General features: G+C 43.5%; 1 protein-coding gene across 1 annotated transcript in view; it reads left to right on the plus strand.

Moving 5' to 3' along the window:
* Positions 1-18500, plus strand: part of LOC107113873 (epidermal retinol dehydrogenase 2-like) — a 44485-nt gene that overhangs the window by 2248 nt on the left and 23737 nt on the right. The window contains exon 2 of the mRNA XM_015415266.1: positions 14091-14222. Coding sequence (XP_015270752.1) covers positions 14091-14222 — 132 coding nt within the window. The remainder of the gene's footprint in view (positions 1-14090; positions 14223-18500) is intronic.

The following is an 18500-nucleotide window of genomic DNA, read 5'->3' on the forward strand; positions in this document are numbered from 1 at the left end:
GTGATGCGGTTGCTAAAAAGGCAAATGCGATTTTGGGCTGTATCAAGAAGAAGAGATTGGATTTATACCCCGCCCTTCACTACCCAAAGGTGTCTCAGAGTGGCTTACAAACTCCTTTCCCTTCCCCTCCCCACAACAGACACCCTGTGAGGTAGGTGAAGCTGAGAGAACTCTGACAGAGACTGCTCTTTTTCAAGAACAGCTGTGCCAGAATTATGGCTTGCCCAAGGTCATCCAGCCAGGTGCAAGTGGAGGATTGGGGAATCAAACCCGGTTCTCCCAGATTAGAGTCTGCGCACTTAACCACTACACCAAACTGGCTCTCAACAGAAGTATAGTGTCCAGATCATGCAAAGTGATGGTACCACTTTACTCTGCTCTGGGCACCATAATATAAGAAGGATATAGACAAACTGGAATGGGTCCAGAGAAGGGCAACAAAGATGGTGAGGGGTCTGGAGACCAAGTCCTATGAGGAAAGGTTGAAGGAGCTGGGTATGTTTAGTCTGGAGAGGAGACAACTGAAAGGTGATATGATAACCATCTTCAAGTACTTGAAGGGCTTTCATATAGAGGATGGTGCGGACAGAAACAACGGGTTGAAATTAAATCAGAAGAGTTTTCGGCTAAACATTAGAACAACTTCCTGACAGTTAGAGCAGTTCCTCAGTGGAACAGGCTTCCTCGGGAGGTGGTGGGCTCTCCTTCCTTGGAGGTTTTCAAAAAGAGGCTACATGGCCATCTGTCAGCAATGCTGGTTTTGTGAACTTAGGCAGATCATGAGAGGGAGGGCAGGAAGGGTTGCCTCAGTGCTTAGTTCTTGTGGCCCTTTCTTACACACCCAGGGAAATTATGATTGCCATTTTGGGGTCAGGAAGCAATTTTTCTCCAGGCCAGTTTGGCCAGGGATCCTGGAGGTTTTTTGTCATCTTCTGGGCATGGAACAGTGGTCACTGTAGGTGTGGAGGTGGTAGTATTTGTGAATTTCCTGCATTGTGCAGGGGGTTGGGCTAGATGACCCCAGACGTCCCCTCCAACTCTATGATTCTATCTACAATATACATTTATGTGTGTGAAATCAAAATAAAAACTCTGGACAAAATCAAAATAAAGTTTCTGTTTTGTATTCTGAAAAACGAGGTATTTAGAGAATGCAGAGGAAAGTTCTGCATGAACCCTACTGAAATGCATGCACGTCACACAAGAAAAGGTGCTCCTTTTTACAACCAGTTTATACAGGGAAGAATCTAATGGCAGGATTGAGAGCTGTTGATTCAGAGACTTACTACCAGTCAGAGCACACAATACTGAGCTACTGAATAAATAAGTTTCCTTTGCCTGTACAGCTACAGGGCTGTGGAGATGGAGTGTCCATTATTTCAGTACAATATCTCAGTGTTGATTTTTTAAAACTTTGGTCCATGAGATCTTAACAAACAGTTATGCCAGATATAGAAACTGAAACATTCTCCCTACATTCAAATCACGTCTTCTACCACACAGACACACACACACATCTTGTCATATGTTAATCAGCATTAGGAATGAGCCCAACCTTTATATAATGCATCATCACAAATCTTTGTCCGTATTGACTGTGAAGTCAAAATCTTTACTCTTAAGAGCAGGGTTGTTCTAAAAGTCACAGGAAGGGAAAGAGCACACTCTAGTGAGCAAGGCTTGACATTTAGCAGACAGAAAGAATTAACAGGGGACAGTATCAAGGGAAGCTCAAAGAGGCAGCTACTATAAAAACAGTAGGGCTAGTCGTGCCCTTGTGTTTTAGTAAAAACTACCAGTCACAATGCTCCAGTAGTGTCCCTTTTCCATGTACATTTTCAGTAATGGGTATTTCTGTACTTCACATTCAATTTTGCTTTCTTCTCACATGTGGAGAGGGATGTGCAGTAGTCTGTGACTCAATATATTTGGTTTACTTAATTTCTAATACAGACATAAAAGGCATTGGTAGCAGTCTCTGTGTTCTCTTTGGGGGGCACTTTTCATACAAGAACACAACAGTAGTGTTGCTTGGGGGAAAAATTCAGTTTGGTACTTATAGATTGTTCTAAATACCAGAATTAAAACTTTAAGGCTTGTAAAGTGAATACACTCATAGTTGGTATAATTGATGCCAAATGTAGGGAAGTGTCATGCATTGCACTTACAATAACCTGTTCCAACATTATCTTGGCAGCTATGAAATTGTAAACGTAATAACATCAGAAAAACCCTGCTGGATCAGACCAGTGGTCCATCTAGTCCAACATCCTGTCTTACACAGTGGCCAACCAGTTACTCTTGAGAATCAACAACAGCGCTTACAGGCCAAGGCCTTTGCCTGATATTGCCTCTTGGCACTGGTATTTAGAGGTTTACTGCCTCTGAATATGGAGGTTCCCTTTAGTCATCTTGGCAAGTAGCCACTGATAGACCTATCTTCCATGAATCTGTCTAATCCTTTTATAAAGCTGTTTATGCTTGTGGCCATCACTACATTTTCTGGCAGCAAACTGCACATTTTAATTACCCATTGTGTAAACAAGTATATCCTTTTGTCAGTCCTCAGTGTCCTGCCCCTCAACTTCATTGGAAGCCCTTGAGTTCTTGGACTTTGAGAAATGGAGAAAAAGTTCTCTCTGTATACTCTATCAATCCTGTGCACAATTTTATAGACCTCTATCATCTCCCCCATTACTCATCTCTTTCTAAATTCCAGACTCTTCAGCTTTTCTTCTTAGGAAAGGTGCTCCAGACCCTTAATCATTTTGCTTCTCCTTTTTTGTACTTTTTTCCAGCTCTGCAATGTCCTTTTGAGATACAATGACCAGAACTGCACACATCATTCCAAATGAGGCTACATTGTGTATCTATATAGGGGCATTATAATATTGGCTTTTCCTTTTCAAGCCCTTTCCTAATAATCCCCAGCACAGTGTTTGTTCTTTACTTGCTGCTGCACACTAAGTTGACATTTTCATTAAGCTATCCAATAAACCGACCCCAAGGTCTCTTTCCCTCTCAGTTTCAGCAAATTCAGACCCTATTATCATATACTAAAAGTTGGGCAGTTTGTTCCACTGTGTATCACCTCACACTTACCTACACTGAACTTCATACACAACATTGTTCCTCACTCACCCAAACTGTGGAGATCCTCCTGAAGATTGTCACAGTGGGTCTTGGTTTTCACTGTCCAGAAAAATTTTGTGTCAGCTAGGGATGGGCATGAACTGGCTCACGAACTAAAATTTGTGATGAATTTTGGTCGACTCATGGTTCGTGAACCGAAGTTCATGGCAGGTCAAGTGGCATGAACTTACCACAAACTTTCATGTAGTTACTGGAAGTTTGTTGCAGTTCATGAATGGATACATTTCCAGACAGTTTCTGTTCAATAAAAATGTTTCCCAAACTTAAAAGCAACAGGGAGAGTGGAATTCTCCAGCCTTGGAAGCACCAATAGGGGCTCTCCAAAGCTTACCAGGCACTGCTGGCTACCAGTAACCGAGTTCCCATTCTACTCTATCAGGATCAGAATGCTATACATACTGTCATCTCAGCTCTGCACTCACTCTTCTGTTGTTGTTAGCAGTTAGATATGGAGAGGCAGGGAACTTGTTAAAAGCAAAGCACAAAGCACATTCATTTATTTCTGTATTGTAAACACTGCTCCCTGGTGGGGTTTGGGTGTTAGGTGGACTCAGGGCTCTGAGTCACTGCATCTCTCTGCTCACACCAAGCAGAGGGGCAGCTACTGGGTGGTTTGGCTGAGGACCCACATTTATACCCTCCCATGCCTCCTGATTGTGAACACCTCTGTGTGCCATGAGGGTGAAAGTGAGTGTAAAGGGTGCTTGTCATGGGGGGAAGAAGTCCTCCATCCCCTGCATACCACAGGTCTCCATCCCCATCCACCAAACCCATCCTACTAGGCCACTGAAGCCTGGCTCTAGCATGGCATCACCAGGGGTCTTGGAGCCTCCTTCCCCTGATCTGTTCCTGGGGCTCTCCACAGAGGCAAAAGAGTTGTTAGCATTGGCCAGACACCAGCAGTTGGTAACACTCTTTACTAAGAAGAACTCCGACAGCAGTGATTCAGAGGGTGGGGGGAAGCATTCCCCCCCTTCCATATCCCTACTCCTTGTTGCTGCTCCTGTCTTGAGTACACCCTTCTGTGGCCCTCCCAGGCCAGCACCAGAAAGCAGCTGTGCCTCCCACGTTCTCCAGTCCTGGGGCCCCATTTATAGTCCACTGCACCCTCCCCAGTGATCCATGTATGGTAGAGTGCCAGATGAGCCACACCCATGTCCACAGGGATGCAAACGTCTAACACTTGTCCTCCTGTATCCTCCACAGGCACCTGGAAAGGGTGCACCTGTGTTGCTGTCAGATGAAAAAGTGATGGCCAATGGAAGGAAGAAGAGGCCCATTCCCTCTCAGCAGGGAGAAGCAGAGGGAGATCAGCAGGACCCTCCAAGAAAGGCTCCCTTCATTCAGGGTACTGTGGGTGGGACCTCAAAGCAGGCTACCCTCCAAGAGGTCATTCCTCTGGGGACGCCAACAGTGCCATTTAAAAGGGCTACACTTGTAACTTGTACCCATTACAGTGCCCTATTTTGAAGTATATTAATTATTACTAAGCAACACATCAACATATTTTCTTATCTGCGGACACCAAAAGAACAAAACAAAAAACAAAAAGAACATTTTGGTAAGTACTAAAGTATTATCATTAATACCTCAACAGTCCTTAATCTCATTACTCATTCCAAAACCACATCTTTTTCACTTATATATACATTCTCTTCAATCCCATTTTTTTGAAATAACATTTGTAACATGCGTCTTTAGCTTTACCATATTTTAAATATTTACTATTAAAATCATACCTTAATTTCTATTTACATATATGTTCATTTCTAACCATCCTTTAACAATTAAAATAATAGTTTGTACCTTTTACTTTACCAAATTTCAACATATACTGTTTACTATTAAGCAACATAACTAGATATTTCTTATCTATAGAAGGCAAAGGGAAAAAACAAACAGCAATCTATAACAAAACAAATCTTTATGAGATGATTAAAATATAAACCAGAGTTCATTTCACTTACACATATATATCCCTTCGAATCAGACTTTAATATTTAAATTTGTAACCTATAACTTTGATTTTACCCTCTTTCAAAAAGAAAAAAAAATTACTATTAATCAACATAGCAACATATTTTCTTATCTACTCTATTTTGGAAATTGCTTCATAATGATCCGTCCTTGATTTCATTTCTCATTCAAACTAACCTCAAATAATACATATTTGCCTGGGGAGGAAGAACTAAAAATATATATACATAGTTCATTTGTCCACAGTTTAATATACTTATCAAATTCATTTCTCATTCAAACAACCCTCAAACTAATCCAGGGAAAACAAAAATATTACTACCCTGAATCATATATCTTAATTTTCTTTCTATAAGTCTGTAATGTTCTTTTCTTTGTAAGCATAATCAGATGTCTAATTTCTTTAAACAGTTTCACAATCTTATTGTCTCTTATAATTTGCCATTTACTGTCTCTTGTACTCCCCCCCCCATTTTCTTTCTTTCTGTAAGCCAAAGTTTTTGAAAGCCTCTTCTTGCTAGTTTTACCTTCACATAACCTGTTCTTATTGATTTTTTTTTGGGGGGGGGTCTCTTTCTTCTCATTTTTTTACGAATACATTTTGCAAAGTCCCTTTTTATCAGTCTGGTCTTTCAGTAATATCTTCTTGTCTCCTTTTTGTTATTCCTTTGTGCATCATAATTTTCCAACTTTATCCTAGGTAAGGGTTGCATATCAAAAGCCATCTTCTCTTGGTAATAAACCTCTTCCTCTGCCACATCTTGGCTGTTTTGCACCAACTCATTCTGTCCAACCTCATTGGCTGCTCTTAGAGAGAGGCAGAACCCAGTTTGTCCATCACACCATGTTAGTCTATTCTGGCAAAATTAAACAGGAGTCCAGTGGCATCTTAAAGACTTCTACAATGTATTCCAGAATAATCTTTGGTAAATCAGAATTAATTGCATCATACATGCATAGGAGTATAAATCCAACAAGTTCATTTTAAATACACAACAGAAAGGGGGGAACATTATGAAGAGAGGCTGGTTTAAAATAACATATGCAAAACAAAGTGCAGGATGAAATGAGATATGCAAAATACAATAGGAAGGGGTAGAAAATACAAGATATTAGAATTCATAGTGAATTAGGAATTTCAGGTCCTTGTTAAAACATGGGTAGGGGTATTTCCTAAAGAATTATAATTCAGGCATTCATTCTACATCAGATTCTTCCTTTGCCATTCTTCTGCAGGACAATATTAACTTTAAGATTAGTAACAGAATATTACTGGAAAATTAAATTGGGTAAATGTTTACCCACTGGTTACTGAATATTTCTAGTCAGATTTCAGTCCATTCATTCAATCCATTCAGTCCAGTCCATTTATTCAGATGACCATGCACAAAGCCTAAAAAGCTATATATCTAAAAGTGGTGTGGCCCCCCACTTGTGGCTATCTAAATCCAGGGAGATTCTGGCCACAATGACACTAAACAGGTTTTCCTGCAAACTTGGGGGAACCCAAGGTTTGCAAAACAATCTGAAATCTTAAAAATAAAATAAAAAATAGGGGGTTACATTTCCCACCCCCCAACTAAAATATCATTCTCTGCACAAGTGCAGTGAAAATACTTACCTTCTGTGATGCCCCTTCTCCACTCATAGAGAGTGCCTACCACACTCTACAACCCCTCTCTCTCAGGTTCAGGGGCAGGACGTCACATTTGCCACCATTCTTATCTCTTTTAAAATCTACAGGGAGCCATAACCACTTCACACTTCAGGTCCTGTCTCTCACTCCCAGGTAGCCCAACCCCCTTCAATGACAAGCCCTCACTCACACAGAGCTATTGGGGTTGGGGCTCAAACACTGTTCCATTCACATGCTGCCACCATTTATTCATATCATTTATGTATTATTTCAGTTTATATCCTACCCGTCCCACAAGTGGGCTCAGGGCAGCTCACACCAATTTATTTAATGCAATTTTAAATAATTCAAACAGGCAATAAATAACAATATTAAAACAATACAATAAAACCAATTTAAAACATTTAAAGTGGGCAGTGCAATATATTCAGTTTCAGTTCCTACAGACAGAAAATGAGTGGGCCAGTGCACAGCCATAGTGGTCTCATGCAACAGCAATAGGGAGGCCAGCTGGTATATCTATATATCTAATTCCCAACATGTCCCCTCCGGGTGGATATCTAAATCCGCACATCAGGGGCACTTGGGGGCAGGGAAATTTTCCTGCACATTTGGGCACAAAAATCTAAAAACTGTAAAATGTGCACAAAAATCTAAAAACTGTAAAAAAAATATAGGGGTATATTTAAATCTCCCAAAATGTAGGAAAGCGTTCACTGTGCATGTCCAGGGAACGCACTGGGAATGGTGCCTCGCAGCCATTGCGGGGGGGCTTGGTGGGCCTACAGCTGTGTGGGCTTCGCTGTTGCTGTTGGGGGGGAGAAAGTTTGTTTAAATCCCCCCAAAAGTGTGTAGTCGCCGCCCCCCACCCCAAGCCAACGCCGAGCCACCCGGCGGCGGCTGCTGCTGCCCCAGCGCCCACTCGCCGGCTGGGTTGGGGGGCTAGTCGGTGCGACAGAGTCCCTGTGCCTGCCCATCACGCCGCAGCTCTCTCTCTTCCCTCCGCAGCGGCCTTAAGAACATAAGAGACGCCCCCCCCCCCAAGCACCAAGAAGACAGAGCATCACTTGCCCCAGAGCCACTATCTATACCTTGTGGCTAATAGCCACTGATGGACCTCTGCTCCATATGCCTATCTAATTCCCTTTTGAAGCCGTCCATGCTTGTAGCCGCCGCCACTTCCTGTGGCAGTGAATTCCAAGTGTTAATCACTCTTTGGGTGAAGAAGTACTTCCTTTTATCCGTTCTAACCCGACCACACAGCAATTTCATGGAGTGCCCACGAGTTCTTGTATTGTGAGAAAGGGAGAAAAGTACCTCTTTCTCTACCTGCTCTTTCCCATGCATAATCTTATAAACCTCAATCATGCCTCCCCTCAGTCGTCATTTCTCCAAGCTCACATTGACTCTTTTTGTAATATCCCACCCCCTTCTTTTGTGCATATAAATCGAGCTTGCTGAATTTATTCTCCTATCCATATGAAGAATGACTTCCAGCAGCTCACGATGGATTAATTCTGGCCCCGGTCACACGGGCCGGATAACGCACGGGGGGGAGGCGTGGCTAATTGCTCTGGTGCAATTAGAGCCCCCAGAACACGATCCGACGTGTCGGCGGCAAACCACGGATCCCGTCCTCCCCGCCTGCGCATTAACAAGGGGCCAGCGCAATCACACCGCAGGAGTCTGGAGGCAGCCCGTGGCAAACCGTTTGCCACTACATATGAGGTACTTTTTTATTGCACTTTTTCAGCGGTATGCCACGGGTTGGCCACAGGTGCGCTCCACTTGCCAGATGTTGCGGTGTGATCGCTCCCCGATAATCCGCCCACCACCCGTGGTTCTCCCGTGGCAAATTCAACATGTGACCGGGACCTCTGTTTGTCTTCAAGGTACATTTCACAGAACCATGGGAGAGCATCACCTCTGAGAAGGCCTCATCTCATTACCACCTGCCAGACCTCAGGTAGTACGGAGATACACAGAGGCCCTATACTCTCATGTTGACCTCAGTGAATGAATGTTCCTTATGGGTGCAGGCAGTTTTTATCATTTCCTGAGGCCAGAACAGTTAGAGGGTTTTAAAAAATGCAAAAACACAGTGAAAAGGAAGCAATTTTTACTGGCTGGAATATTTTGAGGCCAAAAAACACCCCCACCACTTTCTCCCAGCCCTCCATCCCCAAAACAGAATGTTGGCTGAAATTGAAATATAAACTGCTTCTTTCCTATCAAACCTAAACTTCTTTCATTGCTTTTAAAATGCATTGATAAGTTAGCTAGATTAAAAAACTGTAGTAATTGTTATATTTGGGAATTCTAAAAGTATAAATGCCTTAGTTTTTATAGGAGATTTTTAATTTCAGTGTTCTCCTACATTTCCAATTTTTCAACTGAAAAAAGTCCTTAGAGTTTTTCATTCTACATATTCAAAGTGCATAAAACCTTATATTTAGAAAACATTTAATTAATTCCAAAATATAAAATACTTTTCAGTGTTCAATGGGTGTTCCTTTCTGAAGAATGTGCTTCAGACTGCAAGGAGACAGCTGTGTTAGTTTGTCACAGTCGAATAAAACAGAAACCCAATATTAACAACAATTATTTTAGTATGTGAGTCATAGGTCACTTCCTCAATTATTTTGTGAGTTACAGGTCACTCCCTCAAAAACCACACCCTGTGATGGGTAACAAGTATTTCTGGCTACAATTGGTACCTGAGAATCCAGGAGGAGTGTAGGTCCAGATCCTGAAAAGGGAATGTAGATGTAAACCAGTGCTTCCTCTAAGCTGAGTTAGTGTGAGCTAGCTCACAGTATTTTAGCCTCTGGCTCACACATTTTTGTCTCACCTCAGGAAGGATGGCTCTAGAGCAAACTAATGTCTCCTGGCAAGTACAAAAACGGCCTCAGCGCGCCAGGCAGCCCCGTCTTCAGACCCTGCTGGTCTATCGTGTTCCTTCGTACAAGCCTTTCATTTAGCCACGGGACTCCGTTTGCGCAGCCCAGCTCCAGAGAACTGGGGACCTGGCAACGACTTTTCCCTCCTCTCCCTCCTCGCATCAATTGGCCATGGGGGCTGCCGGGGGCGCGTTGCGCAGGGAGCGCCCTCGCCCGCAGCCTAATGTGCCTCTCCGCTGCTTAGTCTGGAGGCGACTCATGGACTGGACGTGAGGGGCGGAGAAATGGACGCCTGTTCCGGAGCCTTTTTATTCCGGGGAGGCCAAATCGCTCTCCTTAGTCTCCACAGGGACCGTCGAAGACTCGCCAGACCGGTAAGTGAAGGACGCAGCCCCATCCCGCCCGTCGTCTGCTGCCGGCCGTGCTCGGCGCCTCACCGGGACCTACAGAGAGACTCGCCCGCCGGTGTAGGCAAGGAGCGCGAAGCGGCTAATTCCCCCTCGTTTGGTGAGCGGCGCTCAGCTGCGCTTGCTGTTTAGGTTGGAGGCACATGTATACCTTTAAGGCGCCTGTTAACCTGTAGGGCTGCTTTGCTGATGGGGGGTGGGGGGGAGAGAACTTCCATCGCAAAGTGCTGAAAAGGTTTGGCAAACTATTATCTAGCTAACATTTTTATTGAGAAAACTACTTTTTAACATTCTGCTAGGCTACAAGAGGTGAAGAATAGATTCAAGAGGTGAAGAATAGATTCAAGGGTCTAGATTTGATAGATAGAGTGCCTGAAGAACTATGGACGGAGGTTCGTGACATTGTACAGGAGGCAGCAATCACCACCATCCCAAAGAAAAAGAAATGCAAGAAAGCAAAGTGGCTTTCTGATGAGGCTTTACAAATAGCAGAGGAAAGAAGGAAAGCGAAAGGCAAAGGCGAAAAGGAAAGATTTACCCAACTGAACGCAGATTTCCAGAGAACAGCAAGGAGAGATAAGGAGGCCTTCCTGAATGAACAGTGCAAAGTAATAGAGGAAAACAATAGAATGGGAAGGACTAGAGATCTCTTCAAGAAAATTGGAGAAATCAAGGGAGCGTTCCATGCAAAGATGGCCATGATAAAAGACAAAAACGGTAGGGACCTAACAGAAGCAGAAGAGATTAGGAAAAGATGGCAAGAATACACAGAAGAACTATACAAGAAAGACCTCGATGTCCTTGACAACCACGACGGTATAATCACTGACCTCGAGCCAGACATCCTGGAATGTGAAGTTAAATGGGCCTTAGAAAGCATTACTAACAACAAAGCTAGTGGAGGTGATGGTATTCCAGCTGAGCTATTCAAAGTCTTAAAAGATGATGCTGTTAAAGTGCTGCACTCAATTTGCCAGCAAATTTGGAAAACGCAACAGTGGCCACAGGATTGGAAAAGGTCAGTATACATTCCAATCCCAAAGAAGGGCAATGCCAAAGAATGTTCAAACTATCGCACAATTGCACTCATATCACACGCTAGCAAGGTCATGCTCAAGATCCTACAAGCTAGGCTTCAACAGTACGTGGATAGAGAACTACCAGAAGTACAAGCTGGGTTTCGAAGAGGTAGAGGAACGAGAGATCATATTGCCAACATTCGCTGGATTATGGAGAAAGCAAGAGAGTACCAGAAAAATATCTACTTCTGCTTCATTGACTATGCTAAAGCCTTTGACTGTGTGGATCACAACAAACTATGGCAGGTCCTTAAAGAGATGGGAGTACCAGACCACCTCACATGTCTCTTGAGAAACCTGTATAAGGGCCAAGAAGCGACAGTTAGAACCGGATATGGAACAACTGATTGGTTCAGCATAGGAAAAGGAGTACGACAAGGATGTATATTGTCACCTTGCTTATTTAATATATATGCAGAGTACATCATGCGAAATGCTGGCCTGGATGAATCACAAGCGGGAATTAAGATTGCTGGGGAAAAGATCAACAACCTCAGATATGCAGATGATACCACTCTAATGGCTGAAAGTGAAAAGGATCTAAAGAGCCTCTTGCTCAGAGTAAAAGAGGAGAGCGCAAAAGTGGGCTTGAAGCTCAACATCAAAAAAACTAAGATCATGGCATCCGGCCCCATCACTCCTTGGCAAATAGAAGGGGAAGTCGTGGAAGTAGTGACAGACTTCACGTTCCTGGGATCCCAGATCACCGCAGACTGTGACTGCAGCCATGAAATTAAAAGACGCCTGCTCCTTGGGAGGAAAGCGATGGCGAACCTAAACAGCATGATAAAAAGTAGAGACATCACCCTGCCAACAAAAGTCCGCATGGTCAAAGCAATGGTATTCCCAGTAGTCATGTATGGCTGCGAGAGTTGGACTATAAGGAAGGCCGAGCGCCGAAGAATAGATTCTTTTGAACTATGGTGCTGGAGAAGACTCTTGAGAGTCCCTTGGACTGCAAGAAGAACAAATCAGTCAATCCTCAAAGAAATCAACCCTGACTGTTCCCTGGAAGGCCAGATAATGAAACTGAAGCTCAAATACTTTGGCCACCAAATGAGAAGGGAGCACTCACTGGAGAAGACCCTGATGCTGGGAAAGATTGAAGGTCAAAGAAGACGGGGACGGCAAAGGATGAGATGGTTAGACAGTGTCATATGTGCCTATTAATTATTTCCTTAATAATAGTTTCCACCAACTTACCCGGTGTCGAAGTCAGACTGACTGGCCTGTAATTTCCCAGATCTCCTCTAAACACTTTGCCGTTGCTGTTAGGAGTCATTGAATGTGTCCTGAGGTAAAATACATATCCCAATCTTCCCTTAAACGGTCACTGGAGTTGTCAAAATACATATCCCAATCTTTCCTTAAATGGTCACTGGAGTTGCCAATCTCCCTGTGGGGCCTGGAGATTTCCCAGAAATCACTGTGTTCCCCAGCCACAGCACATCATTTCCCCTACAGAAAATTTCCCATCTATTACAGTGGCTGCTTTGGGCAGTGGACTCTATGACATTATACGCTGCTGAAGTACCTCCACACCCCAAACCCTGCCCTCCCCAGGCTCTACCCCTCAAATCTACAGGTCTGGCCCTCCCCTTAGTATTGCCAGCATTCAGGCAGCACCTGGAGATCTCCAAGATCAGTTACCCTAGAGAAAATGGCTGCTTTGGGCAATGGACTCCATGGAATTATACCCTGCTGAGGTCCCTCTGCACCCCAAACCCTGCCCTCCCCAGGCTCCAGTGTTCCCTCTAAGCTGAGTTAGTGTGAGCTAGCTCACAGTTTTTTAGCCCCCAGCTCACACCTTTTTGTCTTAGCTCAGGAAGGATGGCTCCAGAGCAAACCAATTTATGCAGCAGCCAAATCGCTCGCTCACAACTTTAATGCCAGTAGCTCACAAAGTAGAATTTCTGCTCACAAGACTCCACAGCTTAGAGGGAACGTTGCCAGGCTCTACTCCTCAAATCTACATGTATTTCCCAACCCAGAGTTGGCAGCCCTGTAACTGGCTATAGAACCACTTTCCAGACCCTTGGAACCCAGAAGACATGGCATAGGACGAGGTGCTTTTCTACCTTAGCTGCCACTGTAAAACCTCAAATCAACATAAGTCTGGAGTGGAGGGAACCATACCTGTTACCATGAGGCTGTGCTCCCATACTACCCACTTGGGCAGCAATATGAATTGAGACAGCCCTGCCTTATAGCTAAGCAGAAGGAAATAAACATGGCTTGCCTCCCTCTATTTTCCCCTTCCCTCTGCCAACCCACCAGCCACAGCTGGGACACTCACTTGGAGCTTCCTTCTAGAGCTCATTGTATTTCTTCCCACAACGAGTCTTACTCCTAGTCAGGGTATAATGCCATTTTATCCAGCAACCATCTTATCCAGACAACTGATCTCTGTAGTCTGGAGATCAGTTGTAATTCCAGGAACTCTCCAGACCCCACATGGAGGCTGACAACCCTAATTACAATTAAGGTTTTCTGTTAAATTATGTAGGGATGGTAGAATGCTCATGTGAACAAATAATGCTAAATATGGTGACTATAACTAGAATTATCTACCCATATTTCTAGAAATCTGAATATGTCCCAGGAAAAAAAGGACTGGTTGATGAAAATACGGGAAATAATTAGAACCGTAAAACTTACTATGGAGCAGAGGTCTTTGAGATTAGAAAATGGAGATAAGTTGGTGTTCCATAATGAGTTACCTTTTCCTAAAAGTCTAGTAAATCCTTAATGAAAGATCATTAGTAAATCATTAACAAAAGGAGTAGATTCCCCAAATAACAAAAGGAGTAGATTCCCCAAACTAGCACAGAACACTGATAACATTTGTAAGTGGGGGAAAAAAACAATTGTAAATTAAATCACAGAAATCTTAAAAGAATGTGATCTTCCACATTTCATTTGTTTGATTTTGTTTTAGGTTAAAAAAGAAGTTGGAGATGTTAATATTCTAGTCAACAATGCAGGTGTTTTAATTGGAAAGAATTTCCTTGATATTCCAGACAGTAAAATGGATGAAACATTGGATGTGAACTTTAAGGCACATTTCTGGGTAATCATTTTCTTTTTCTAGATAACCACAGAACTACTTTGAATTCTTATTAAAATCTCATTATGAACTATTGGAATCCGACTGCTTTTTAGAATTGTAGGGGTATTTAATATTAAGAAGTCTGTCTTTTTGTTAGTACTGTGGAATAATTTTTCATTCTGTTTTCTTCATTCTTACTTTTGCTGTGTGCTCCGTGTTTTCCCCCCCACCCCCAAATCCATAATCTAACATAAAATTAAGTGGATGGATAAAAAAATTGTTTCAAAAATGGATTTATCTATTTACATTCAATTTTTGATGCTTTCAATTTTTCATTTCAATTTTTTCATCTAAAACTAAACCTGTACTTGCAAACATATCTCTTCAAACTGCTGATACTTTATGAATTTACAGGAAATTGTAAAAAGAAAAGTTGTGGGGAAAACATCTCCATCACTCATCATATAACAAAATAGTTGGTGTAATTTATACATTATGGTTTTATCTCTGGCTAGACGCTAGCGAGTCACCACAGTGGCTTTTCTACTTAATCATCTGAATGGCCTTTATTCACGATCTACCCAATACTACCAGTCTTTGCTTCTGGTTCAGAACACTTACCTGGAGGTGGGGTGAAACAGAGCAGCTGTATGGTAAAGGAAAAGGGACAAAACTAAAGCAGAAAGGAGCACCAAATAAGATGCAATTTCTAGTGGTGATTCTAACCAGCATTCATCCAGAAATGCCTATCATAGCAGCAGACTATAAAAGATACCTTGTTTGTGGTCATAAGCATTAAGTTATACAAGCAGGGACCTACAAGAAACTTGCAGGACCAGCTGTTCCATTCCCCCCCCATCTTTGCTTCCTCCCCTCTCCTCCTACTTCTCCTTTCTCCCTTCCACTACCACCTCTTATTCTTTTTCTCTCCTCCATGACTGTCACATCCTCTCTGTTTCTGCCCCCATCACTCTCCCAGCTGCCCCCCTTCCCCCCACCACCACAGAGCAGCAGTGGGGGTAGCGGCTCTCCAGGAATTACAACAGATCTCCCAACTACAGAGATCAGTTCCCCTTAGGGTTGCCACCTCCGTGTTGGGAAATTCATGGAGATTTGGAGCCTTGGGAGGGTGAGGTTTGAGGAGGGAAGTGACCTCAGCAGGGTATAATACCGTAGAACTCAGCCTTCAAAGCAGCCATTTTCTCCAGGGGCACTGATCTCTGTCATCTGGGGAGCAGTTGTAATTCTGGGTGATCTCCAGCCCTCACCTGAAGGTTGGCAACATTTGTTCCCCTGGAGTGACGGTGTTTGCAGTAAAGAAGTGCTACGGAGACTTCCGGTTTGTGGGTTGGTGATGGCGGTCGCTCTCCCCAATGTCTGGGGAGGCGACTAGCACACCAGCGGCAAGGAGGGGTGCTACCTCAAGTGGTACCCCCACAGAGCCCTTACGATGGGTTCCAGGTCAGAGGGCTTTTGAGGGTTACCCTCTTCGACGGCTTGATGCCAGAGAATAGAGGCTTCCCTCCACCCTGGTGGTCCTGCCGTTGAGTGACCTGCGGGTATAAGCTAATTCGACTGGGACAAGCACAGGAGATTGAGCGGAACAACGATGAAGAAAGTGAGGTCAGAATATGACCATCAATGAACGTGAGTTCGAAATAAACTGACTATTTTGCTAAAACGGAGTAACCCCCCCCCCATGGGAAAAGTGGCACGCAAGGAGGGACACCTCCTAAGCGCATGAACGGACTAATGTAGTGAAGGGGGAAAATAAATAGCGAGTTATTTCTGAGAGACTTACTTGAGTACCAATAGTGAAACGACGAGTCTTTCGAGCCCTGGCATAGTGGTTTGAAAGTGTAAACAAAGTGGAACATGGCAGCTTCCCAAGGAAAGTTAAAACCGAAACCCGGCAGTCAGAGCCCAAGACCGGAAGAGGGAGCAGACGTCATGAAGTTCCTAGCAGATATGCTGAAGCCGGTAATGGAGCAACTCGATGGTATTAACCAGCAACTGGCCACACTAAACCAAAACTACTCTACATTACACAGTTTGTAAATCACTGCATGTTTATGCGATAGCATGTTAATTCTTGCCAACTGCGGTGTTACACACAAATGAGAATAATAATAAATCACTCACCTGCCTGCTCACCCTGCCCACTCATTCACCTGTTCACCCACCCACTGACCCCCCATTCATTAATTTTTGTTTCAAAATTATTTTAGAAAGTGTTTATATATTTCCCAGTTTTTTATACCTTTGCTTTTTAAAATGGCAAAGACCAAGCTACAGACACTTGTGTTGCTCTACAACTCTTTTCCAGCAGATGGCTGGAGATTTCTGACCAAAATGCATCTTCTTCCACACTGCCTGCTCCCCACTCTAAGTTAGCTATTTAGAAACAAACTTTATTCCAACTGTGGAACTACTTTTTTTACCTGTGCCCTATAAAAATCATCCAGATGGTAACTTTAAAAGATATTCCATTTGAAATTCGTCAAAAGAGGAAAAGCTACAAGGAGCTCATCTCATTTCTTCAAACCAATGGAATTCAGTATCAGTGGGCAATTCCTGAAGGTGCCATTTTTAAAATCAACGATAAAAGAGAGAAGATTGACTCCATCTTTAAAGCTAAGGAATTTTTGAGACATCAGCTTGGGCTGGAGGAAGAACTTAAAGATGAAGAAACCAAGTCAAGTGACTCTGCTACTTTGGGAACTGACGAGGACTCTGTGGGGGAAGCGGGGGCAGGAGCAACAAAAACTGTGTATGACTTTAGGGATAAAAAACCGAAGTAAGGGCAGAAGGACTCTGTAAATTGCTCTTTGAAGTAAAGAAGATGCTCAAGAAGTACTCTCACAAAGATTAACTCACTAATACAGAAGCTGTGTTAAACAGGAACTTCACAAGTATATTGTATCACTAACACTTAGATTAACATGGAAAGGATCTCCTACTCTTGGGTTTTTAGTTAGTGTGGGTATCTTTCCTTTATCCTTAGTTGTAGTCCCCCCTCCTATATTTTTCGTTGTAGTTAATAGTCTTATGAAAAATAATAAAAATACCCTCTCGGGGTTTTTTAAAAAAGAAGAAGTGCTACGCACACTGCTGTTGTATATAAATAGTATATTTACACTATATACACTGTCGACATACACTCCAACAAAGTGCTTCACCAGGCACCAAGTAACCACACAGGCTTCAGACTGTAAGAACTGTACAGAATATATACATACACACAGCCAATCACTGAGCAGATGCTGAGTCATAGTGACTCCCTCAGCGGGCTGATGCAACCATTACATCATGTGACCATGTAACTGTCAGATTAGATCATGCTGATCTCTTTGACTAGCTGTCATCTTGCCTGGCACTCAATTCTCAGATGCCGACATGGAGCAAATGGCTGCTTTGGAGGGTGGAGTCTATGGCATTTTACCTGTCTGAGGTCCCTTCCCTCCTCAAACTCCACCCTCCCCAGGTGCCACCCCTGAAATCTCTAGGAAATTCCCAACCTGGAGTTGGCAACCTCTATCTCCTTCCTGCACATTAACAAAACCACCTTTATCTGTCTCTCTTTCCTCAACTTTCCATTGCCTCCTTCTCTGCAGCCTCTACCTAAAAAAACTATTTTCTACAGTGGGGACCACAGCAGCTCACATTATTCTCCTCTCTTCCTTTTTAACTGCACAACAACCCTGTGAGGTACATTAGGCCGACTGGTCCAAAATCACCCAGTTAGCTTCGATAGTAAGATGGGGATCTGAATCTGGGTCTCACAGACCCTACTCTGAACCTATATCTTCTATATGGCACTGAGTTTCATATGATGGCTGCTGTTGTAGAGTAGCAGGCAGACAGGCCTACTTGAGTCATGCAAGTCAGGTGGTATCAAGTCACCCAAAGGTTGTTGCCAGGTTGTTGCTAGTCACACAGAGGTTGTTGCGAGGCCTAGGGTTGCCAGCTTCCAGGTGGGACCTGGAGATCTCCCAGAATTACAACTGAACTCCAGACATCTATCCCCCTAGGGAAAGTGGCTGCTTTGGAGGGTAGACTCTTTGACATTATACAATGCTGGGGTTTTCCCCCTCCAAAAACCCTGCCCTCCTCAGACTTCATCACAAAATCTCCAGGAATTTCCCAACCTGGAGCTGGCAGCCCTAGGACTTAGGCCTGGCCCCAGTAAATCCTTCCTCAAATGATAAAATAGGCCTGGGGCTTCCGGTTTATGGCGACATGCTGAGCAGACTCATCTCCCGGACCTCCCGGGGATGAAATCTGCGCACCAGCAGAAAG

Source organism: Gekko japonicus, unplaced genomic scaffold (assembly GCF_001447785.1).
Source record: "Gekko japonicus isolate JY-2015 unplaced genomic scaffold, Gekko_japonicus_V1.1 scaffold382, whole genome shotgun sequence".
Classification (NCBI taxonomy): Eukaryota; Metazoa; Chordata; class Lepidosauria; order Squamata; family Gekkonidae; genus Gekko; species Gekko japonicus.